Source organism: Piliocolobus tephrosceles, chromosome 5 (assembly GCF_002776525.5).
Source record: "Piliocolobus tephrosceles isolate RC106 chromosome 5, ASM277652v3, whole genome shotgun sequence".
Taxonomy (NCBI): domain Eukaryota; kingdom Metazoa; phylum Chordata; class Mammalia; order Primates; family Cercopithecidae; genus Piliocolobus; species Piliocolobus tephrosceles.
In genome coordinates, this window is record NC_045438.1 from 13490310 (window position 1) to 13517169 (window position 26860).

General features: G+C 39.2%; 1 protein-coding gene across 4 annotated transcripts in view; it reads right to left on the reverse strand.

Annotated features, from left to right (window-relative positions):
• PRKN (parkin RBR E3 ubiquitin protein ligase) overlaps positions 1-26860 on the reverse strand; it is a 1378177-nt gene that overhangs the window by 836252 nt on the left and 515065 nt on the right. For 3 of the 4 annotated variants that reach the window (XM_023223611.3, XM_023223612.3, XM_023223613.1), the window contains exon 4: positions 12639-12760. The exons of the other annotated variant lie outside the window; for it this stretch is intronic. In XM_023223611.3, the coding sequence (XP_023079379.1) occupies positions 12639-12760 (122 nt within the window). The remainder of the gene's footprint in view (positions 1-12638; positions 12761-26860) is intronic. 4 annotated transcript variants of the gene reach the window in all.

The following is a 26860-nucleotide window of genomic DNA, read 5'->3' on the forward strand; positions in this document are numbered from 1 at the left end:
ATGTGTCATAAGAGGAACCCAGTGGAGGAGCTTGAATTATGAGGGCGGGTCTTCCCTGCACTATTCTCATGATAGTGAATGAGTCTCATGAGATCTGATCACTTTAAAAAGAGGAGTTCCCTGCACACACTCCTTTTGCCTGCCGCCATCCACGTAAGACATGACTTGCTCCTTCGTGCCTATCACTTTCCACCATGAGTGTGAGGCCTCCCCAGCCATGTGGAACTGTAAATCCAATGAACCTCTTTCTTTCGTAAATTGCCCAGTCTCAGGTATGTCTTTATCAGCTGACATACAGACATACCGGGAGCTGCTTTACAAAAATCACCAGTAGGCATGAAATTTCCAGTGGCTCAACACATCCCACTGTGAGGAACCCTGGTGATAAGCTCAGTGCCTGACACAGCGGCCGCCATACCTGCTCACTCTGAATGGCCATTTCCAACCCTGCCTCTTCATTCTCCAACCTGAACACCAGCACCATTCCACAAAGAACGCCCTGCATACATACTGCCTTTTCCCTCTCTACAATCAATCCTGGATCAATGTCCACATAGGCCCTATCTACGTTCCAACAGCAATCTCCCGGTCCTACTTCAGAGCACATTCGCATCCTAATTTCAAGATCTTCTTTCATACCTTTCACACCTTTCGTGGCTCCAAAGTTGTTCTTAGAAAAGAAAACTTCTTTGAGACAGGAGAATACTCTGTCCATTTTTTATGCTTGAGTCATAAGTTTGTTACAGAAGGAAAGCCCTAGGAAGTAAATCATTGTAGTTGCTTGAAACATCTGAAGAGCCTACAGATTGAACGTTCCTTAGATTTCATTTTTTTTTTAAAGAACAAAACTAGAAGTTAGGGGTGGAAACAGATTTAGGTCAGATAACTTTCTCTCAAGTTCTTTAACAATGAAAACAGTTTTGTGAAAAGCAATGATTATTCTTTTACTCAATGTGCTCTATCAAAACTCAGATGACTAAAAACCAAGCATATAAGAGTAATTATCTTATATAGGATGGAATTGAGGTAGAGGACTGCAAAGTTGATTCCTATTCTAAGATTATGGATAGGCCAAGGTATACAATGACTATGATGTCATTCATTATCATAGTTATTGTATATGTTGGCATACCATTCATTTACTTCATGAAACATCTTAAACATCTACTATGTAGCAGGCACTATGCTAAGCACCAAAGTATGCTCCCTGCCCCAAGGAAATGAATTTAATAAGGGAGCCCAGTACAGGGGGACCCAAATCATAAAGACTTAATTTTTTGGACACTTTCCATTTATTTTGTGAAGTCTATCTGTTTATGCAAAGTTTATATTTTTATAACATTGAACAATGTATAGATTATGTCATATTGGTTTACACTGTCCTTTATCTAAACTACTTTAAATAAAAATATCCTATTCAGAGACAAAGACACAGAGCAGGGTTCTCATTTGTTTGTAGCACATTATGGGAGGAGGAGAGTTCATGTGTCCATGAGATGCTACTTCTAGCCTTAAATTATGGCCATCTCTGAGTGTACACTTATTAGCATGGCATTCTAAATTAATATGAAATTCTGTATGCACAACTGAAGATTCATAATACATTAAGAAAAATTAGGGTCATTCTGACACTAGACAGAAATATCATTCTTTGAAACTAGCTGGGAGAACCCATAGTTCAATCATACTATAAAAATCACTGAAGTGTTTTAATCATACTCAGAGGTACAGGTGGACCATGCCCAGTGCATGCCATAGACTCTGGCATCAATGAGTATGGTTCCCTACAACAAACCCACTTGGCTAACTAGTCACTTTACAGATCATATTCTATGAGCATTTCCCTTTTAATTTTCATAATTTCGTTTTTCCAAGTATGCCAATACTCTTTCATTTTCTCTTCAGCAAGGGAACACTCCATGTTTCCCTTCTTACCCAGTTCTAGAATCTTAATCCCCACTTTAGAGAGTCCAGTGAATTTTGCTCTTTTCAGGAAAAGCCTGCAGAGTAAGTGTCAACTCTCCCTCAACCTTGTAAGAAAACTAATGTGACTCAATATGAGTGCTTTCAGTAAGAATCTAAGCTCAAGTTCCCCAGATTAAACTCTCAGTTTGGTTTCTTTCTCACTAGGTGATCCAAGTCAAGTCAATTAACCTCTCCATTTCCCACCCGGCTTTAATGATGCATTTATGCAAGTAGCTGGATATTCTCAGATGGAAGAGCATGCATACATACATTCATAATGCAAACCCGTATCACAGTACTGGTCTGTACTGGCTTGCCTCATTCTGAAGCAGTATTTTCAGGGAGACTCCCCCGCCCCACGCATTTTATCACTATAAGATAAGATATTTGTTTCTTATAAAGCATCAACAAAGGATCTACTATGTGGGAAGAAAAGGCTACTGAATTCTAATTATGTTTCCCCAGTGAGATTTTTGAGCCATTCACTTCTTAAGCTCATGAATTAACCCACTGCCCTACAGATCTATTTGTTCACTTCTACAAGTCTTGATAAAGCTTCTAAGTGGTCAAATGGATAATACGTCAGTTTCACTCTGCAGAGAATCGGGGAGGTACATCTATGTGTAGAAACAGGCACTGGAAAAAAGTAGCATTTCACACACAAAAACAGTTTCAGGGCTAGCCAAGACTCTAGTACAGGCAGAGTGATACAAAGAGGGCACAGAACAGCAGGGTTTCCAGGCAGGAAAGAAACTGATGAGTTCAGGAAAGTGGTCTAAAATGGTGATGCATTAACAAATGTGATAGTGACTGGTCATTGCCAACCCAATGTGCTTCTCACCCTGTCGTTGTTCATAGGAATCCGATTTTTATTGGAGATGGAATGGGCCCAGACTAGGGGATAAAATAGGATTGGTCTAAGCCAAACATGGCAAATCTTTCCATTTGACAAACGCTTGCTTTTCAACATGCTTTGTTATTATCACTGGCCATACAGACCAGGGATAAATGATGAGATGTAAGGAGAGGCCTATTAGGAGGCTTCTAAGAATTATCTTTTTTATTTTGGTTATTTTTATGTATTTATTTATTTTTGAGATGGAGCCTCACTCTGTCGCCCAGGCTGGAGTGCAATAGCGCAGTCTTGGCTCACTGAAACCTCTGCCTTCTGGGTTCAAGTGATTCTCCTGCCTCAGTCTCCTGAGTAGCTGGGATTACAGGCACATGCCACCACAGCCAGCTAATTTTTGTATTTTTAGAAGAGACGGGGTTTCACCATGTTGGTGAACTCGACCTCAAGTGATCCACCCACCTCAGCCTCCCAAAGTGCTGGGATTACAGGTGTGAGCCACTGCGCCCAGCCAGAATTATCTCTTTTATATAGAAGAGATGGGCACTGCTGTTTTCGTTGTTATCCTGCTTGCACACAGAATTGATGCCTTGATGCTCTGTTCTATGCCATGAAGGACAGTGGTTAGTAAATAGAAACAGCCCTGTCAGTGTGTGAGTCAACAAGAATGTCCTGATGGGTTTACCTGCTATATGAGTGCCTGATCACTGCCAGGATACAGCATCATGAACCAACAAAACCCAGTTTTTAAACATGATACATATATGTAACTGTAACGTAAAATGAAACAATAAGACATATGAAAAACTTTCTTTAGAGAACCTTATTTTTTCTTTTACGCTTTGCAGATATTTTAGGTCGACTTTTCTCAAACTCTTCTATGTAGTGTCAAGAAATATTTCTCTTATAAATATTTTTAAAATGTATCATCCTGCACAATGAATAAAATTGTAGATTACTTAACCAATTTCCAATTATCTAAATTAATGACTGCATGTCACTACTAACTGACAAACCTTGAAAAACTTTTAATATCTTTTACATAAAAAGTAAGTAATATTGGCTTGGTGTACCTCATTGCCATAATGATACGCATATGTGAAATTAGAAAAAGCACTATACAAATATCATAACAAATATTTAGGTAAAGTCTGAGCTTAGCTCATGATCTATGGTAAGCATTCAATAAATTACAGGATTTTTTTCTTTTTCTTTTTTTTTTTTAAGACAGGGTCTCACTCTGTCACTCAGGCTGGAATGTGATGGCATGATTATGGCTCATTGCACCCTTGAGTTCCCAGGCTCAATGGACCCACCTGCCTCAGTCTCCCAAGTAGCTGGGACTACAGGCACATGCTACCATGCCCAGCTAATGTTTTCATTTTTTATTTTTTGTAGAAACAAGTTCTCACTATAATAGTAGTCACTCCTCGTATACATACAACAAATTCATGTACTTTGGAAGTAATGCAATAATTAACATATTTTAAAATATATACACAAACTTTTTCAGACTAACATGCTTTTAACTTCCTGCCCACAATTTTGAGAATTTCAAACTAGCAGGATGGGTCAAGAGCATGGCTGGGTATCAAAGCAAAAACAGTGAGACACTCTACACAACAAAATGCAAAGCGACATCTGGCACGTTCCCATCTCTCCAGGGACCTCATGATGCCGAGCTTCGGAGCATTCTAAAGGTAAACTCGGGGAACTTGCGTCTGCAAGACTGACTTCTTTTTCTCTCTCCCTTTTTCTTAAAGAGTAGTAAGTAAAATCATTACCAAACAAACAAACAAAAAATCAGTTACTATTACAGAGGGATCTCTACATAAAGAAGCAGTGAAAGGCTACCTACCACTACTGTGGTCCGGATGAAAATAAATAGCTGGATTGAAAAGTCAATGAATTACCAACATTGACCCACATTTCTCTAGACTTTAATTAATTGAAATCATCCCAATGAATAACATGTGATAAATAAAATTTTCATTCTAAAATATTAGGCATAGGACAAAGGTTCTCAACGTAAGCATTTCTGTGATACAGAAGAGTAACAATGAATTGGCTAAAAGTGCCTGGAGCTCAGCTAGATAGCATTTTACTTATTTCAGATCAATGCTGGGTTTCTCTCTCTTTGCCAAAGCTGAATGTGCATCACTCTGGCTTTTGTCCAGGTCCCCATGTAGACTTCGATAAAATACTTATTTGGTCCACCTTCGGATCTCACCCTTTCCTGAACTCTTTTATCCCCTCCATCCTCTTCTTCTCTTATCTATGCCTCTGCTCCGCGAGACCCTCAGTTAAACACTGGAGGAACCTTTGAGAGCCATTCCAATGATCTGATGTTTTCCTAAAAACTAGTGTCTTAGAGCAAATGAAGCTTTTGTGACCCATGCATGTGTGTCCTCTGGCCATTTGTAGGAGTTGGTTCTAGGAAGGCTGCTGAAAATCCATTTGCCAAAGGCTGATTCACCAGCTGGCCAACTTACCGAATCATTTACTCAAAAGTTCCAAAATTTGATTATTTATGAACTGCACAGTATGGTCTTTGGTGTCCTGAGCCCTTCAGGTCTCTTCCCGGCCCCTCAGTGTGCAACTCCATGGAGCTGTTGCAGGAGGGAGCAGGGGCATAAATGATGAACATCCCTAAAGTGCTCCTAGGAAGAGAAGAGGTGTTCACCTATAATCCGAAAAGTCCTTGGAATTCAATATAAAATATAGAAGATCCTAAAAAACTGATTACAAGAAACATATTTTTGGTAAATCAACAAACAAAGAAAATGATTTGGAAAATGTTTTCTAAATCTGGAGGAAGAGAAAATAATCAGAATAGAGATTAGAAAGAAATCGTTATAAGCCGAGAGTTCCTATATGGAATTACGAAGTTTAGTTTATATTTATAACAATAGATGTACAAGTATAGTAAAGAAGAAAACCTTCTTAAGAAGATGAATTCACCTATATTTCATAACTTTCAACAAACTGATCACTCATTAAAATCTGCTAAGAAAATACTGACTATTTTGAGAATAATCAAATCAGATACAGAATATAATCAAAATATTTGAATAAATTCCAAAAGAATGTTCCAAAACAATATTATTCCTTATATTAGTAAATGTGGTAAAATCAGCAAAATAATAAGTGAGAAAATTCAATGGTATCCATATGAGCTGTGTGTTGGTGGAAAAGAACACTTACTGGTTTGAAACCCAGGCATGAATTATCAAAATGAGTCTCAAGAAAATGACAGTAGCAGCATTAATTTACAATTTTAAATTGCTTCTACTGGCTGATACTGATGCCCTGAAATGGTTTGGATCAACTATCTTTAAGTAGACCCCTTTACATATATATTGTATATAGTATGCAAATTCTAAATGTAACCTATCAAGAATAATACATATATAAAAACTAAATCATCAACATTTTAAGTTCTTTATTGTAATGCTTTTTTTTATATGTTTATTATGTTTTTTATATGTTTATTTTTACCTTAACCTGGCTTTTTTACAAGTATTAGCTTTGGTAAAAGGGAAAAAGAAAAAAATACTTCAACCATTCTCATTTATCTGCCGACTGGCTCTTCGCGATGTGAGTGTGCATCATTTGTGTGCGGATAAGGATCAAGGAGAACACAAGCAAAGAGAGTGGGCATTAAAAGGAGATGAAGTGAGAAGCGTCCACAAGGCCAAGAGAAATCTCGGGGCAGAACAGATGGGGGCATGACGGGCGACAGAGACCACGGGGGCCACTCTGGCTTTGGCAGATGCCAGACATGCATTGTGTTCTACACACTTTCCACCCTGGAGCTTATGCATCCACACAGAAACCAGCTTCATTGTAGGTTTAACACTGTAACATGATGTAAAACAGAATGCATGGTGGCAGGTTCCACCCTCACCATTGGGACATCCAAAACATGCCCTACGATACTGTCAATAACATAAAATAATGTGTAATGCCTCCTCCACTGTGCTTTAAAAGCACTGAAATTCCTGATAACCAAATCTACAGTAAGCAAAGAGGGGACACCACACGCTTAGGCAAAAACACCGCATGCGAAAACTAGAAAGGAGGCTTAGGTCTGTTCTAAGACTTGAATTTCTTACATAAATGTGAGAGTAATTTTGATAACAAGAGAAGTAAGAAGACTGCTGACCAACAATTAATCTGTAACAAACATGAAGTTTAGGAATGATTACACATTTAGACTGTATTTCTTAATAAATTTCCTCACATAAATTGTGCCTAATCTATAAACCAATTTTAAACAAAATCCATCATGCCAGGCACTTTACATCTTACTCTATTTATTGCACCATTTCTCATCAGAAACCTTTTAGCTTTAATGCGCTTCCATGGCAGAGTATCTCATTAGAGTGGCAAAGATAAAGTTCTTTCTGAGATAAAGTAATTATAGTGATTGTGGTGGGGGGTGGTGGAAATCACCCAAAGTTCTTGGCTGCAGTAATCTCCTGGCTTGTGATTCATTTTAAGACTAATAAACTGAGTACAAACAAAAAGATGTTAATGGTGGATAACTCTGGTTACCTAGAGGTTGTCCTGGAGGGATTAGCAATTCGTAACCTTAATCATACCTAGAGTCCTGGAGGATTTTGCTCCCAGGAAAATATTCCAAAACTAGATGCTATAGGTGCTCTCAGCTCACTTCTATGTCAATTCTATCTTCTAATTATTATTAAAGTCAATCAAGTATTTCACTCTTGAATAGCCTTACTATATTTTTAAGTCAATTTTCTGTTCCAAAGACTAGTCAGTTACTTCCTATCCCAGGAGCTTTGCTTTCTTGAGGAGGCACAAGTCACTTGAAATATGGGCTATGGCCAAGACGATGATAGTAGCAAGGGACAGGACTCCTCAGACATGCTCAGAAAGAGCACTGTTAGGATGTCATGAGAAGCCTTCAGGGGAAGAAGGAGGCTTGGTCTCTGGATCATGCCAAGGGACAGACTTACCATCGCCATGGAGTCTAATTAACCTTACCAGCCCAGTCAAAATCATTAAAAACTAATACAGTCTCTGATAAGGTTTGTTTATATAAATTGGTGCTAGGGAAATATTTCAAGGAAACAATGACATGGGTTATTTTAAATTGATAATTTCATTGGTCAAGAACCCAATCAGAATTATATACCACACATAAAACAACCTCCCTTGTGTGTTCAACTCTGTCTCATTTCTGCATGGACCTCAGTGGATGACTTTTGAAGAAGGAGATGAAAACTGAATGCTTGCCAATTAGCCACTGTTCACTGTTTTCCAGTAAACGTTCATATTTCTAAAGGATTACGGTCTAGTCCAAACTCTGATCAAGGTCACCATGAAAGAAAGAGGATATTCTGATATGGAGATGAAGAAAACTTGGAGTCTGGGTTGTTTCCCAACTTACCTATGTATGAGGTTAGGTGAAAAGCTCAGACATCAGTTCCTCATGCCTAACATCAGGACAAAATTAACTATCCATCTTCCTTTACAATTTATTAGAGTATCATATTAAATGTGAAACATGATTAAACTGGAGCATCACATTTGAAAAGCAACTCATTATTATTACATGCAAATTTTAAATAGTGTTCAGGAAATGTTAGAATTATGAATATATCACCAATACAAAATTGAGAAGATTACCATTTAGACTCATGATGTAAGTGGATCTTGTTGCAGACTAATTTCTCCAAATAAGAAAAAAATACAATTATGTTTTCAAAAATAACCTGGGTGGTTAACCAGGTTCCAGTTTTCCTCCTTAGGTATAAAAAATTTTGCCGAAGTTCAGATAAACCACATGCTGCTCACTTATAACTAGTCAGCCACTCAAGATCCTATATTGCATTTTTGTTCCTAATCACAGACAATTATGTAAGTTATTGATCCTTATAAAGTTTGAGAAAATGAAATCTCAGAATTGCCTATTATTCACAGAGCAATCGGTAAACTTGGCGAAGTTTAGCACCTGCTCCATTATTGCAAAGCCTAAATTTGCAGGTGAATCAGCAGTGTGACTGTTCAGCTGATCCACAGAAATATTATTTGTAGGTGTTAATGTGTATTTTTGTTATTGAAAATTGAAACATCTCATCATATCTTCTCCTATGGACTAGCTACACTATATCCAGTTACTGTACTAAAATATAAATTATATAAATTATCTTTAATTGTCCCTAAATCCATAAGCATATTTTTTTTCAAGAGTACGTTTCAGTGATATTTTAAGTACAAGGGAAGTAGTTAGAAAATAGAACACTGTTTACTAGATTTGTATAGTGAGGACTATATCCTAGTAAAGGCCAGGGCTATGGAAAAATAGAGTAGATTTTTCACTCCTGGCTTAGATATTTATGAACTGTGTAACTCTGGGCTCATTACTTAACCTCATGGAGTCTCTTCGTAAAAACACTGGATAATAGCATCTACTTTGCAGGACTGTCATGAGAATTGGAGAAAAATAGAAATACAGTATAAAGATAAGGAAGAAAATCAGTACACTGTACTGAAGCCATCATAATTGCTATGATTAATTTCATTATATGATGTCAGGCAGAATTTCTAAAGGGTATGAATTTATGAAATCAACGTAGAAAATTTCAAATACAAATGCCATTCATTCAACATTACTTAACTTGTGTCCTTCTATGGACGAGGCACTTTGTGAGGTGTTAAACATAAACTAGAGACCCAAGCTGAAAGTTTTCTATCTTATAACAAGGTTTACAGGCTCTTCGAACATAGACAAGTAAGGACACTTTGGTAGAATGGAGAGCAGGAAGTGAATGATACCTGCAATACTGGAGTTGACAGTTTGGCCCCTCAGGGTAGGAAATGAAGAGAGGAGAGACCAACAGCTCTAGAAAAACTTAAGAGAAGAGTCAATGATATGCAGAGTAGAAAACAGTGCTCGGGGAAGAAACAGCATGAATTTAAATATCAAAGGTGGAGCATTTCTGGGAACTGAGAAAAAAAATCCCAGGTGGTCACATGACTGGGCTGTGGAGATGGAGGTGGAGCCGCGACTAGGAGACAGAAGGATTGGTCATCCCTCCCAGGATGCCGGGCCAGGGGAGCAGAGTGGCATGACGTCATCACAGAGCCTCAGCCTGAGATGGAAATGGTCACAGCCTCTCGATGCAGAGCAGTAGAGGTACGGGTGGTTTTACTTCTCTGAAATAAGTTAACCAAAGCCTAGACTGATTTCCTACATGTGTGTATATAAATATATATATATACACATACATAAAATGGTAATATTAATAGAATAAAAATAAAGAATTTAACATTTCTAAATATTTGTGTTCTGGCTACTGTTCTAAGAACTCTTCGTAAATGAGCTAATCTTCACGATAGGAAATAGATACTATTGTACCATTGAATAGACATTACCAAGTTGACATAGGTAAGAGTGAAGGAAGCCAGGATTCTAATTGGGCTGACTGGCTCTGGAAGATTCTCTCAGGCTCACATGTCATCGCCTCTCAGCCATGCCTCACTATTCCTGAGGAGGTACTACATGTCAGGCTCTGCTAAGCACCTACTGTTAATGTACCATTTAATCCCCACAACACTCTAGTTTGGTTTGTTGTGTTTGGGCAGATGCTGCAGGCTGTTTTTCTTTCTGTTTTTCTATTTTTTTCCCACACAAAGCATATTTTAAATTAGAAATCCCACGTCAAATTCCAGATTGATGATTTACCTTGATTAAAAAGAAAACAATCCAGCCATACTGAGTCTCCCTCTCACCTCTTGCCGGCAACCAGCAGAAGCGACTTCTCAACATGAATTCCGCCTCGCCCTTCCATTACCATCCTCACTGCCCCCTACTGCCCACATCTAACCTAACTTCTCATCACCTGAGTGATCACTGTGGACATCTGAGTACGTGACACCTATTGTAATTATATCTGTGTGTTATAAAAAAAAAAAAGCTAAAAAGCTGTAGGACTTAAATGTTTAGATTAGACAGTCCAGTTCAAACTCCAAGTCCACACTCATAAGGTCCTCTTTTCTTGGGCAAATGCCTTAATCTCTTTAAGCCTCATTATCCTCACATCTAAAATAGGGTTACTAATAATGCTTAACTGAGAGTGTTCTTATGAAATAATTAAATCAGATAATGCCTGAAAAGAATTTAGCTTGGAATTCAATATTAATTTTTATTGCTATTTTTACCAAGAATACCAGGAAGTTGCTATAAATAGGTCATACATGCCATCTAAAGCAATCAGGACTTAGGCACAGATTGGGGTAGATGAGATTGTGTCTTGTGTAGAAAAAGGCAGAGGAGAGGGGCAGGTGAAAGCAACCCCTCTCGGGGACGTTGGGCCTGCAGCATGCTGCCCGGCAAGAGCGCTGCCAAAGAACCGTCCCAGAAAGAGCCCAGTGGTCATCATTCCTGTGCGGCTTTGACTCTGTAAATGAATTTCTCTGGACAGCTGAAATGTTCGTCAAAGTGAAACACTGAATCACAGCTTTCTGTAATTCCACCATTTTCTCAGGCCTGAGACGATGGATCCATGATTTCTCCTTCATTAGGTGGATCTTCTGAGTTCTTTCACAGGCCCCGTAACACCCATTCTACAGGGCTGCCACCTTGACCCTAGCCCACAGCTCCTCATCTGAGAACCAGACGAATTGTGCCTTAATTTGCCTCTTTGTCTTCAACCTGTCCCCATCTTCAAGCCTAATGGCAAACTCTTACAGCCTAAACTGTCCTCAACAGCGTTTGACACATCACCTTGGTTTATACAATTTTGCTGTGGTTTCCATCAGCCTGCAGAATAGAATCTGGGGTTCCTGGCTGGCACCTGGGGTATTTATCCATACTCGCGCACCTGACTGCCCCCAGCACTGTGTCCTTGACACCTCCGTGTTTGTGCTCTCTCTACCGCGTGGACTGGACATGCTCGGCGTGCATGCCCTCTGTTGTATCCACATCACATCCAGCCAGATCCCATGCAGCCACCGAGCCGGAACCTGACACTTTCTATCAGGGGTCAGCAAACCTTTCCTCTAAAGAACCAGTGAGTATGTATTCCAGGCTTCGTAGGCCACCCAGTCTGTTTCCCAGCCACTCCACTCTGCACTTAAAGCAGGAAAGGAGCCATAGGCAACATGTGCAGAAATGGGTGGGGCTGGCTCTCCATTAAACTTTATTTATGGATATGAGAATCTGAATTTCATGGGTCACACAATGTTATTCACCTTTTGATATTTCCCAACCATTTGAAAACGTAAAAACCATTTTTGACTCATGGGCTGTACAGAAACAAGCAGTGGCCACAGCAGAACTTAGTTGACTGACTCTTGCTTTATATGCATACTGTTTGCTGATCCATACTCTCTTTTTTCACTTTTTAAAATTAAGGTATAACTTACATTTAGTGCACCAATCTTTACCAAACAGCCCAGTGAATGTTGACTTTTGTAGATAACCATGCTACCGTCACACAGATCAAGATACAAAACATTTCTAGGATCCTAAGGTTCTTAAATGGTCCCTTCTAATCACACTGTAACAGAAGACCAACCTCTTTTTGCTGCCAAAGCATTCTTCATGCTTCCTTTCACAGGCCTGGATACAGTAATGGGGAAATGACCCTGTACAATCTAAACTTTCACAGAGCAGAAAGAAATCCGGAAGACAAAGTCGCATAAATGAAACTTCAGCTATCATTAACTACCACAACCACGGAAAAGAATGTCTTTTCAAAGACGGGCGATGTATGATTAGAAAAACTGAAAGGCAATGTGCTAATACACATTCACTTTCCTGGCATCTCATGCTGACACTGCATTTCCTTACCTGGGTCAAGGTGAGCGTTGCTTGTCTGCAGGTGCTGCACTGTACCCTGAGTTTTCCTGGCTGCACTCTTTGACAGGGGCCTTTGCAATACACATAAAAGCTGTTGTAGATTGGTCTATCTGCTGGGGAAGAAAAAGCAGAGGAAGTGGCTAACAATGCTGAATCCAAATTGAGACAAGAAACTCTTTAAAAGCTTGTTAGAGGCAAATTTTAAAACTCAGTCCTTAGGAACATTTTGAAACATTACTGGAATAAATATTCCAATGAGAATACAACAATTTAATTTAGAAAATCTAACTTTATGCTCCAAGAGTGAAATCTTTTCTTTCTCTTGCCAATAGCCCTGTGACTTACTCAGCAAAGTATGCAGCCTACTGCCAAGAGAATTGGCCAAGTATATCTGCAACACAGTAAAGTCAAAGGCGCTCTTAGCCGTGGAAGTTTTAAAAGATGACAGGAATTCTTTCAGGAGGTTCCTGAATTCTATTTTGTGCTTCTGGACACAGTTTTGAAGACTGTAGATTTTTCCTCATAAAATCTTATTTATAGAGAAAAACCAGCCCATTTCTCATGATATAAATGATACGATCACAGTTTGCTGGGCTTCCAGGGATGACTTTCCAATTCACAGTCACACATAAAATAAGAAAAGAGGCCAACCCTGAGGAGGTTTCACAGACCAAGCAGAAATGGATGGTTTGCATTTCATTTATGATCTCTCTAACTAGGCAAACGCCATTCAAATAATACACTTTCAAGAGGAAAAGGTGAACAAACAACTAATTCAATAGTTCAATCTCAGATCATTTCTCTCAATTGTCACCACATAGGGATACTCTGTAAACTAGGGAAATTTAATCATCTTATACTTCCATATCTGTTAAGAATTAATTTTATTCATAAGCACTTACCAGAAATACAGCTTCCTTCCTGAATTTCTAAATTTTGAAAATTACTAAATAGCTTTTTCTTTCAATCCTTACCTGGGTGGGATAATATAACAGATCATGACATAAAAGTTTCTTTGAAATTTTACTATAATCATCAGAGGCATCTAGAGATAATAGTTAAGTTTTATTTTTTAACATTTGGAATGAAAATCTTCAGCCTCGCAAATGCATATGGTCTATTAAAAACAACTAGAACAAAAATAATGAAAAAAATGAGAGATTCTAAAGTCCTTTGCAGCTTCATTTGTTTCATGAATTTACAAAAAGAGCTTTTGCAGACATATTGGATTATCATTTGTTTAGCTACCTTTGCTAATACTGTAGGTGACAATACCTTGCAAAATCTGAAGCACAACAAAGACATAAAGTTTTATAGTTTTATCATTTGTTTGCAATATATTTTATAATTATTATTCTATAAAGATTACTATTTAGTTTCCAGTGGGAAATGGAAGATAAAATGTAAATACATGCTTATATTGATGTGAAAGTACTATTTTCTGACACTTCTGTGCAACTTTAATGCCTTAATGTACAACATATTCAAGTACATAAATATCACATTGCTGTTAGCAAACATAATAATGACAGAAAATGTTTCATGTGTAATATAAATGCAGCATAGAACTGTGTATTAATGTTATAGAAACATTTGTAACAACTGACTGAAATATCTGCAATTATTAAGTAAATATTAATAGAAGTATCTGTAACATAAATATTTGCAACATGCAGAGTATCAAAAGATCACGAAAACTGTGATAATTTTGATGTGCACTAAGAAAGGCTTAGTGAGGAAGGCAGGAAGCTTTACTGTTAAAACCTTTACCAGCAATATGAACAAATCCAATTTCACGATTTTTATAACCTACTGTAGAGGTCAAACAATAAAAAAAAAAAAAAAAAGGAGGAAGAAAAAGCAGGAAAAGCAAAAGCTTTGCAAGGGGAGTCAGGGTTGCGAAGACACTAGCGTTGTTGAAAGAGCATATTAGTAAGAGTTTTACAATATTAAAAGAAGCATCTCAGCAATTGCAGGAAACTAAATGACTGTTGTCTCTCCCTTAGGGGAATAGTGATGTTTGCAATATTGTTTCACCTAATGATATATCAATGCAGAATCCGAAAACTAAGGAACTCTTCCACCTCTGAATGCTACAACCTTCACTAAAGTCCTTCAGAAGTTATTCAGAAAATACTGCATGCCAATGTCCGTGCCCTAGAAGCATACAAGATGACATGCAATCTATTACACACATTGCTTTCCAGACCCAGCTGCAAGTTGGGGATTAATAGCCAGTCTAAGGAAGATCAAGGTCAGGCCAGTCCTGGCTGTAGCGCTTTTCAAGCTGTTGGCTCCACTTGGTCAAGCAGCTGGGGCATCAGGCAAACCTTGAGAACCCCTCCAGAATGGCTTTCCCATTTATTTGGCTACATAACACAATTAAAAGTTGGCAAGGTTTTCTGTGTCATGCTGTGACCCGGACAGGCATGAAAACAAATAACAAGAAGATTGCCCGACAATCTTCTGGGCAATGTTCCCATCGGCCTGGCTGAAGGGCCTAAGGTAGAAACTCTTGAATATGGAGTCATAACTCTTAGAGGAATGGCAAGGCAATTCCAAAAATGACCTGAAAAACCTTTCTCACGGTACGTAGCTGTCTCTAGTCAATAGCGTGAATCTCCCCCTTTCACTTCTTCTTGGATCTTAAAATCCTTTTTCTCTCTTAATCAACTCTTCTGTATGGCAGCTTCTTGATTTTCCCAATAACTAACGTAGCTTATGTTTGTGTTCCTAAGAGTTCCCCCTTTTTGTATAGTAAGTTTTGAAACACAGATATTTCAGACGTTGTACAAATCACATCCTTCATTGTAATTCATCACTTGCAGACACTTTGCCATGTTTGGGGTCCCCGTGCACGTGTGTTTTCGTATAGCTATACACGCATATACTACATGTATAAACTATTTGATTGAAGGAGCTGTAATAAAGTTTCTGACATCATCCTACTTCACTCCTAAATTCTTCAACATCCTAAAACTAGGGATATGTTTCATCTAAAACCATTTCGTTTTTTAAGTGATTTGGTTATTTTGGTAGTTCTATTCATAGACTAATCAGGTATACTTTAAGTAGGCACTACCGTCGACGACAGTGGTTTGTAAGATAATAAAAGATGACAATCCAAAATACTGGGGATCCTCCAGTCAAAGAAATTTAGGTGGTGCTAAGTGAAGCCACATTAAACAAGTCCCCTGACCATAGCCCTTCTCAGAGCTGTGTGACTCTGTAAGAACGAAAGGATAAAGCACAGGACATCTCAGACTTCTCCTGACCACAGAAGCCTTCCTAGAATGCTGCATCGTGAGAAACTGTACTTCTCAGCAAAACACAATTTAGAAAAAAATATCAGATGAAGGATTCAATCCACTTACAGGGCTTGATTTACAGAAAGTGAAACTGCTCATGTTTATAAATCCAGATTTAGCAGATTCTCCTGGATACCTGCCTACGGCCAAGTTCTTCCTCCAACCCAAAACATCAACGAACGTATATAATTATTTTGTCATGTGCCAGAAGGTTAAGTCTACTCGTGTAATGATTTTGCAAAGAAAGTATGTTAATTTCATTCAGAAGTTTATCATTATTATTATTATTATTTTCTGCAGAGAAGTTAAAAAGAAAAGCGCACCGAGTTCAGGCCCTTTCAAAGTGTGAGTCACTGCCGCCATTCACTGGCTTTCTACCATTCCTTAGCCTGAGAAGTCCATCTTCACCTTCTTCTTCTTCTTCTTTTTTTTTTTTTTTGAGATGGAGCCTCGCTCTGTCGCCCAGGCTGGAGTGCAGTGGTGCGATCTTGGCTCTTGGCTCACTGCAACCTCCTCCTCCCGGGTTCAAGTGATTCTCCTGCCTCAACCTCCCAAGTAACTGGGACTACAGGCACGCACCACCACGCTCAGTTAATTTTGGTATTTTTCGTAGAGACGGGGTTTCACCATGTTGGCCAGGATGGTCTCAATCTCTTCACCTTGTGATCCACCCGCCTCAGCCTCCCAAAGTGCTGGGATTACAGACGTGAGCCACCACGGTGCCAGGATTACAGGCGTGAGCCACCATGCCCAGCCAAGTCCATCTTTTCTTTAGTTTTCTCTCCCACTTTGCCTAACAGAACCGTCCATCAAATCTTCTCTTTTCCTTTCTTTTCTTGGTCAAAACTGTTGCTGAAATAACAATTTTTACAACATATTGAAAAGAGCCAATATTTGAAAATATCTCTTATTTGCTTTGGATTTTTTTAAGAAACCAGCATAATCTTTACAGTTATCACTTTTCTTTTATGTATTTTAGATAATAGGCTTAAGGGTTGAAGACAGGATACTTAGGAAGAGTCATTCTGATTTTAATGGAAACTTTTCATTAACCTCAGAAGTTTCCATCACTGGTTGTCACTGAGAATTTAATTGCTTGGATAATTTGTTTTCTAGGTGGGGAGAGAGTAAGATTGAACATATTTCATACCGTGGTAAAATACTGTTGAGTATCAACATATTGTAAGAGATCAAAACAGCAGGAAGAGGACTGATTTTAAGTGATATTTATCACATGAGCTATTAAAACATTAAGTAGAACAATGTCACCCAAGAGAATTCTCTGCAATGATGAAAATGCTCTCCATTTGCAGTATCTCATATTAATATATATACACACAGAGAGAGACACACACACACACGTAGATAGCATATGTAGCCATTAGCTACAACAACCTATGGAGAACTTGAAACTTGGTGAGGAATTACTCTGTGAGTCTCATTAATTTAAAGTAGTTTCAATTTAAATAGCTGCATGTGGGTAGCAGCTACCAAACTAGAAAGCACAGAAGAAGAGAACAAAAAAACACTGGTGTGTCTGGCCCCCTCTTCAACTGACAATGCGGAGACTCTCTGGGCAATGAAACAGCTTGTTTTAATCTGAGTTCATATAAAAACAACATTGGCCCAAGAGAAGGGGAAGGAAGAAGCTGTTACTTGTGGCATTGGGAGTAGGTCAGAGACGGGGGGAGCTCTGTAGTGCTAGGGGCAGAGGAAAGCTTCTCACCACCATGTGCCCCTATTTCCTACACCACGGGAATCAGTTCTTGAGATGCACCTGGACAGCAATGGCCCCATCTCCATTTCCATCACCACTTTTGAAATCTGACCCACATGCTCAAGGTATAGTTAGACTGGCACTTCCTGTATGATTTCTGCCCTAGATTTCCTTTATCATGATATTTCCCTAAAAATGACATCTAAGATAAGGAAAGCAGCCAGTGCAGTCTTGTCCTCTTTCAACAGCTGGCTTGCACCAACACCACAGAACCAGCAAGGTTCTGGCATGCTTGATAAGGAGGTGCTGGCATGAGGCGTCCTCCCCAGCCTTTGTCCAAAGCCCCCCATATTGGCAAGCCTCGCTATCGGTGGTTTCAGCTCCTTCCCTCTTTCCTCCTGACTACAGAGTTGTCCTTGTTGCTTACACATCAGGAATGCTGCTGCTGGTGTCATTAGCTCCCATTTTTCAGTCACACCTGCCATATTCCCTCAGCTCAGCCCTGCCCCTAGTCATGCACAGAGTCACCTCAGTCTTGATGGAGCCGAGGCATCTCCTGTGGAATAGATGCATGGCCAGAGCCTCTGGACCCGTGACAGGGATCTGGTCAGAAGTAACAGCAGGTGCACTCATCATCAGCCAGGATTCTTGCTATTGTATTTCTGGGTGCTGGCCTTCAGCAGAGCTTGACCACATTTGCTGGAATACATGTCTCCACAAGGAAACAACCAATATGTACCAAATGAACAGCATCGGCACCACCTCTGACGTCCCACAAGCGCTTCCTTACACATTATGGAGACAGAACCCATTTTTCTTCGTGTTGACGGAAGGTATTCATTAGTTCTAGTTTAACTGATACCTACAGAATTCATCTAAAGTGGTTTCACATGAAATTCATTTGGAATGGACTTCCTGAATCACCTCTTCTAAGGACACCTTGCTTTGGAGCATCAAAAAGATGGGGATCGGCCTGCCGCAGTGGCTCAAGCCTGTAATCCCAGCACTTTGGGAAGCCGAGGCGGGCAGATCACGAGGTCAGGAGATCCAGACCATCCTGGCTAACACGATGAAAGCCATACTCTACTAAAAATACAAAAAATTAGCTGGGCTTGGTGGCTGGATGCCTGTAGTCCCAGCTACTCAGGAGGCTGAGACAGGAGAATCGCTTGAACCCGGGAGGCGGAGGTTGCAGTGAGCTGAGATCCCATCACTGCACTCTAGCCTGGGCGACAGAGCAGGACTCTGTCCCCCCAACCAAAAAAGAAAAAGATGAGGATAATGACCATTTCACCATTATACAGGTTACTGGGGGAAAAGCTGCTAAACTGGACAGGTCAAACACAGAGGCTTCATTATTTCACTAGAAATCTCCCTCTAGGGAGCCACGGTTAGCACTCTCTGGAAAGGTCATGCAGCCAACCGATTCACTTGACCATCCTAACATCCCAGTCACCGCAGGGCGCCGTGTGTGCCCATCTTCCTGTCTCACTATGTGAGTGGACCACTCTCTTCAAGAGTTGGCCGCTTCCTTCCTTCCCCTTCTGAAGGCTCATGGTAACTTGTGTGCATACCACTGGCCCTCAATGCGCTCACCCTGACCTTTCTGTACCTGTACACATCTTTTCTATGGATACACCCTCTCTGTATGTAACACTTCACTCTATCTCATATGCTACAAGTGGCTAGTGAAGTTCCCTGAACCCAGGAAACACTCAATAGATATTTGCTAGGTCAATAAATTCTCCTGTATTTTTAATGGGGTGAAAACTGAAGTGAGTATGGTAGTGTCAGGGCAACAAAGAAATATAAAATAGAATGCAGCCATGATCATTCAATATCTAGAACATCTTTCTACCAACCAGACACTCTTTAAATTGTTGGGATATCATATTTGAAATCAGTAAAATTAAACTAACATCAGAAAAGTTACTTATATAAGAACTAAACCAAAAAAAAGTTACGTTTGTATAGATAGGACTTGGTATAAGTGAATGTTAAGGGGAAAAAGTGAAACTCTAAAAGTTTACCAACAAGTAGAACTATTCTAAAGGAAGACAGTTATTACATGAACACTCTTCACTCCAATCCTTGTCCAATAGGTTATTGCACCCGACGGAATCAAACTGCCTGTTCCATGTTTTTAACGAGCCATAATCTTAACTCCTGTGGAGTATCCAAGGTTATGCTATATTATAAACACCTTCCAGTTACACAACTATCCATCCCGTGAATGTACTTCTAAAACATGCTTAGCAATCTCTAAAGAGACTCTATACTTAAAAGTTATAACTTAATTCTCACATTTTTGCTGGGTTTTTAAATTAACATATCTGCACAATAATTTCATCTACTGAGGCAAAAACTGCTGATTAAATCTAATGCCTTTTTCTGATGTTTGTCGTTGTTGTTGCCAATTTATTTTTTCATTTTTCATTTTGAAAGTAATAACAAAATTTCCCATACCAAGACAAAACTGTAGAGTGAAGCATAATTTAAGAATTAGGTTTAAATAAATAACAAAGTTCGCAGCCAAAAAGAGTAAATGTGGTTGCTTTTTCTTTCAAAAATGGACACAGGCCAGGAAATGGGCATAACTAACGTGGTGCCAGGAAAGTCACAGCTTCCAAAAGTTGAATAAACTCCATAATATAAATGTAGAAGGAAGAAACCATCAATACTACAGATAATGTGTCCAATTCCCTCACAATGACATCTCCATAGCCCAGGACATGTCGATCTTGGCTGAAAGAGGCAGCACCTATGGGAAAACTGGCTAGCCATATGTAGAAAGCTGAAACTGGATCCCTTCCTTACACCTTATACAAAAATTAATTCAAGATGGATTAAAGACTTAAATGTTAGACCTAAAACCATAAAAACCTTAGAAGAAAACCTAGGCAACACTATTCAGGACATAGGCATGGACAAGGACTTCATGACTAAAACACCAAAAGCAATGGCAACAAAAGCCAAAATTGACAAATGGGATCTAATTAAACTAAAGAGCTTCTGCACAGCAAAAGAAACTATCATCAGCATGAACAGGCAACCTACAGAATGGGAGAAAATTTTTGCAATCTACCCATCTGACAAAGGGCTAATATCCAGAATCTACAACGAACTCAAACAAATTTACAAGAAAAAAAAAAACCCCATCCAAAAGTGGGCAAAGGATATGAACAGACACTTCACAAAAGAAGACATCTATGCAACCAACAGACACATGAAAAAATGTTCCTCATCACTGGTCATCAGAGAAATGCAAATCAAAACCACAGTGAGATACCATCTTACACCAGTTAAAATGGCAATCATTAAAAAGTCAGGCAGCAACAGATGCAGGACAGGATGTGGAGAAATAGGAAGGCTTTTACACTGTTAGTGGGAGTGTAAATTAGTTCAACCATTGTGGAAGACAGCACGGCGATTCCTCAAGGATCTAGAATTAGAAATAACATGTGACCTAGCCATCCCATTACTGGGTATATACCCAAAGGATTATAACTCACGCTGCTATAAAGACACATGCACACATATGTTTATGGTAGCACTATTCACAATAGCAAAGACTTGGAACCAACCCAAATGTCCATCAGTGATAGTCTGGATTAAGAAAATGTGGCAGATATATACCATGGAATACTATGCAGCCATAAAAAAGGATGAGTTCATGTCCTTTGCAGGGACATGGATGAAGCTGGAAACCATTATTCTGAGCAAACTATCACAAGGACAGAAAACCTAACACCACATGTTCTCACTCATAGGTGGGAACTGAACAGTGAGAACACTTGGACACAGGGTGGGGAACATCACATATCAGGGCCTGTTGTGGGATTGGGGGATGGGGGAGGGATAGCATTAGGGGAAATACCTAATGTAAATGAGGAGTTGATGGATGCAACAAACCAACATGGCACATGTATACCTATGTATCAAACCAGTACTTTGTGCGCATGTACTATAGAACTTAAATTTAAAAAAACGGCTGGGCACGGTGGCTCAAGCCTGTAATCCCAGCACTTTGGGAGGCCGAGGCAGGCAGATCACGAGGTCGGGAGATCGAGACCATCCTGGCTAACACAGTGAAACCCTGTCTCTACTAAAAAAAATTCCAAAACCTAGCCGGGCGAGGTGGCGGGTGCCTGTAGTCCCAGTTACTCAGGAGGCTGAGGCAGAATGGCCTATACTTGGGAGGCAGAGCTTGCAGTGAGCTGAGATCTGGCCACCGCACTCCAGCCCGGGCGAGAGAGCGAGACTCCGTCTCAAAAACAAACAAACAAACAAACAAACAAACAAACAAACAAACAAAAAATAGAGTCAGCACCTCTCTGGAGTCACGACCTCTATGTCAAACCCTGGCCTGGCCTTGTCATCTTTGGCAAATCAACTGACCCTCAATGCCTGTTCTTTCATCTGCAATACTGAGACAATAATAGTATATAACTCAATAGCCTGTGGTAAGGAATTTAAAAATAACAATGGAGGTGAGGCACTCAGCACAATGTCTGCTATATAGGGAATGTTCAGCACATGTTGTTTATTTGTATCTGCTGCCAAAAAAATTCAGAAGTCAAGTTCCTCCCACGGATTCTTCAAGCTATAAGCATTTACGCCTCCTACTTCCTCAGGTGGCTACTTTTCTGCTTTTATAAATGTTGATTCTTAGAAAGTATTTCCATCTTAAACCTATTCTAGATTTTTATAAATAGATGAAATATAAATCTCAAATAATTCTTTTTAAAATTATTCATTCCCAACCAAATCCTTTACAATTAAACATTTAATAATATTATGGAACATAAACTCTGATGGAAAGTCCCGAAATTGAATTAAAATTTTCCAGAATATTTCTTTCTGTGAATCACTATTTTATTATGAGGTAAGAGATACAGGTGGATTATAGAAAAGTTAGGAAGGAAAATAGTAAATAATTACATGATCTAGTCTAGTTGGTAACATTTTCAAGTTAGCTAATATACATTGAAAAAACAGTATTTCCAACATAAAAGCTTTTTGTATTGTATGGTTGTGGAATGGAACTGAAGGGGATTCAATATATATTTCAAAATTTAATATGAATGGCACACTTGTTAGATTTGTGTCCATTCTTCTTTGAAAGGTAGGTGCGATTGTCAGCATTTTATAACAAAGAAAACACAACCTCATGGGTTGAGTGGTGTCCCCAAGACAGCACCCGGGGTCATCAGAGATTTGCAGGTAAGCCTTTCTGACAAGAAAGCACATGCTTTCCTTTTAACCACATGATCATAATTTTGAGTCAGACGGTGGACTTTACTAAATACTGTAGGGCACTGATTCCACGGCTCTTGCAAAGTGGCACTTACACAGAGGTCGGCAATTATGGACCAAGGCCGGCAATCACTGACACCACTGCAGCTGCTGGCTCACTACACCCACGTCCCTCATGCAATCAGTGCTAACGGTTTCATGGAAATTCCCATTAATGTTTTAAAGCACTGGCATTCAGCAAGAATGTGCAGGTACAGCAATTACCAATGAGGAAAATTAAGTCTCATTTTCAAAGATTAGCACATGTTCTACAAATTGAATGTTATCCCAAGAAATGAAATCCATGGAATGACCTGAGAATCAATACAATTTTTTTTTTTAATTTTTACGGAAGTGGTACTTTTCTTGCTATTTAAAAAATAATTTAAATTTTTTTTTTAAACATTCTAAGTGTTAGAAACACCTGTTAAGTAAATGAACCCTCAGAAGAATCGCATTAGAGAGTAGAGCAACACGGTGTGAGCCTCCGAACTCCCACATTCTTTATTCATCTACAATAGCCAATATAATCGGTTTTATATAAATATTTTATTTAAGTATAATATTTCCTATCTTCACTGCTAACATTAAATAAACCTCTTACAAATTTTGATGTTTTAAGCATCTTATTTCACCTGTAACAAATGATAAGACAAAACATATAATGTTAAAAAATTTGATCATTTCTAGTATTGATTTCCAAAAGCTTTTGGTGGTAATTGAGATTCCTAAAATCTCTACTACCTCTTAAAACTGAAGAAGAAATATTTTTCTCTAGTAGCACAGTGATAAGTTAGAAACACATGGTGATGTCATCATGCTGGGGGAAAACACATTATTTTTTTCCTTTAATCAAGACTGATAAGACTGTGAATTACATATTGTTCTAAAAGTCTACACTGGAATAACTCCAGTGGAAACACTCTTTGCTGGTCGTGTGGGACCATGGAAGTCTTTCTATATCATGAGTATCTCAGTCAAAAGGTTTCTAGGAATCCATCTAAGACCTCACTCAGGGGTTGCCTCTCTCCTACCCTAGATACTCCTTGCTGTAGTTCCCTTCAAGTTCAATGTCTGTAGCAGGGTGAGCTATCCCATCGTCTGCAGTGACTTCACCTGTTTAAGTGAGATCTCCCCCGAGATTTGAAGCTTCTCAAGGGCAAGATTTATGTCAGTGGTTTCACTTCTATTCCCCACCCCAACCTTCAACCAAAAAGAATGTTGTCCGAGGAAGACATTAAACCCCGTGAATGATCAAACAATTAAGAAATTGGGGAGATTAAGGAAGTTCGTTTAAACTCAACATTTTGAAAACACAGGAAGGTTGCTTGGCCTGTGCTAAAGATTACAGTAATGTTTGTGTTTACTGTTGACATTGTCTCTGCCTAAAGATGAAAAAAAGCTGACTTTGAGAATGCTGCAGAGTCACAGGCTGGCATGTATTCTTCATTGCCTCTATAAAAGGTAAACTTAGAGAAATCTAAACATGTTTATATACAGTCACACATTATTTAACAACAGGGATATATTCTGAGAAATGTGTCCTTAGGCGATTGTGGAATTGTGCAAACATCAGAGTGTACTTACACACACCTAGATGGCATCACCTAATACACACCTGGGCCCTATGGTACAGCCTATTGTTCCTAGGCTATAAACCCTCCAGCATGTTACTGTACTGAATACTGCAGGCAACTGTAACACGTGGTAAGTATTGGTATACTTAAACACATCTAAACATAGAAAAGGTAATGTGACATTATGAGGGCTATGATATGACTGGGTGATAGAAACTTTTTAGCTCAATTAAAATCTTATGGGGCCATTGTTATATAAGTAGTCCATCCTTGACTGAATGTCTTTATATGGTGCATGTTTATATTAGCAGTCAGTAGGAAAAAAATGAAGATATAAATTGATAACTTATCAGGCAGTATCTAGCTTTCTAAATGTACTTAAATCTTGTCTGCAAAAAGGATCAGGTTGGTTGGGGAAAGGGAGAACGATGGTTAGAAAGTGGGGTGGTGGTCCTGAGGAAACAGAAGAATATTAAAAACGTATCAAGATGCCATCTATCAATAATGTTAACAACAAATATTGCTGGAAATCTCATGTGCACTCAACACTAGTAGTTTGTGAGAAAATAATAAAATAATCAAGACAAACCTCCCTGTAACAGTTTTCAAATCCTAGAATAACACTGAGATGTATTCTGAAACATTGTGAAGGGTATTTCACAATGCACACACAACTGGGAAGGAGCCTAGCATGCTTACAATAGTAAAACGATGCTGGGCACGGTGGCTCATGCCTGTCATCCCAACAGTTTAGGAGGCTGAGACGAGTTGAGCTTGAGCTCAGGAGTTCGAGATCAGCCTGCGCAACATAGTGAGACTTCATCTCTATGAAAAATAAACAAAAAATTAGCTGAATGTGGTGGCACATGCCTGTTACCTCCAGCTAGGAACAGCTAGGAGGCTGAGGTGGGAGAATTGGTTGAGCCTGGGAGGTCAAGGCTACAGTGAGCAAACATGGTAACACTGCACTCCAGCCTAGGCTACAGAATGACAACCTGCCTTAAAAAAATAAATAAAACACACACACACACACACATGAATAGCGAGAAGTAAACCCATATGCACTTTTATAATAGAGTCTTATACTGAAAGTTCTTTGATGTACTATTCTGGAACTATTCTAGCTTCACATTTCCATGATTCTGTGTTCTATCCAGGTGTATCCACTCATACCCTTAGGAGGACAGAAGGTAGCCATGTACCCTAGATCAAAAGGTGTTGGCTCAGTGCTGTTAGGCAGTGAACCCGGACACATCCCCTATCATCTCTGGAGCTTGGTTCAGGTCTCAGACGTACAGCATACACACACAGACAACAAGGTGCCAGGAAACACTGTAGGAACACCTTCAAAGGGATACAGATCAAACAAATAGGCACCTGAAGGAAGCGAAGGGAAGTTTAGTGGTGGGGCCAATTCAACACCCAGAGTTCTGTAACTTCCAACTGCATGCACTTTGCTTCAGCTGTACCGTCTTAAACTTTTGTGTCTCCAGTATCCTCGGTTTTGAGCAGCAGAATCATGGTTCCCCTAAAGAGTTAAGACAGAAACCACAGCACACACTGCGTCCTCTCCTTTCTTCAGGGTTGGATGGTTCTCTCTGTGTAATTGGGGATGGCAGTCACTGGTCACCTATGGCTCTGAGCACATGAAAGGTGATAATTTTACCTCCCCTACCAGGCTTTAGATTCTTTTGCAGATGAAGGCTACATTGTATTGCATTCTCCCTGGTGTTGATGAATAAAAACGATAAATATTATGCGGAGGAACCAGATAACTAGACTTGAAACTATTGATGTGGTATAAAAAAGTCTTTTAGCTTGCAAAAGATAAAATCACAATCAACTGACCCTAAAATAACTTCATCTCTGTGACAATATAATGAGGAATGTTCTTCCCGGCCCATTAAAATGACATGCAATTTGATAATTATTTTTACAGTGTCAGGATTCTAAACTAAATGTATCTCAGCTTCTGTTATTTGGTGATACTAAATGAATGTTGTCAAAAGATTAAATGTAAATTGGTTATAAATCTTCATTTAACCACATCATGGAGGGAAAGTTACATTACAGCCACCATGTTTGTGCCATCATTAATAAAATGGAGAGTCTTATTTTAATAGTATTAAGACTACTGAAATGATTGTTTATTCTATCTAATTGGCTTTAGAGTTGAGGATGAAGCCTTTGATGGACATCACTGAAAACAGGAGCAAGGCTGAAATAAAAATGAGGGGCAGGCTGGGCGGTGGCTCAGGCCTGTAATCCCAGCACTATGGGAGGCTGAGGTGGGTGGATCACGAGGACAGGACTTCA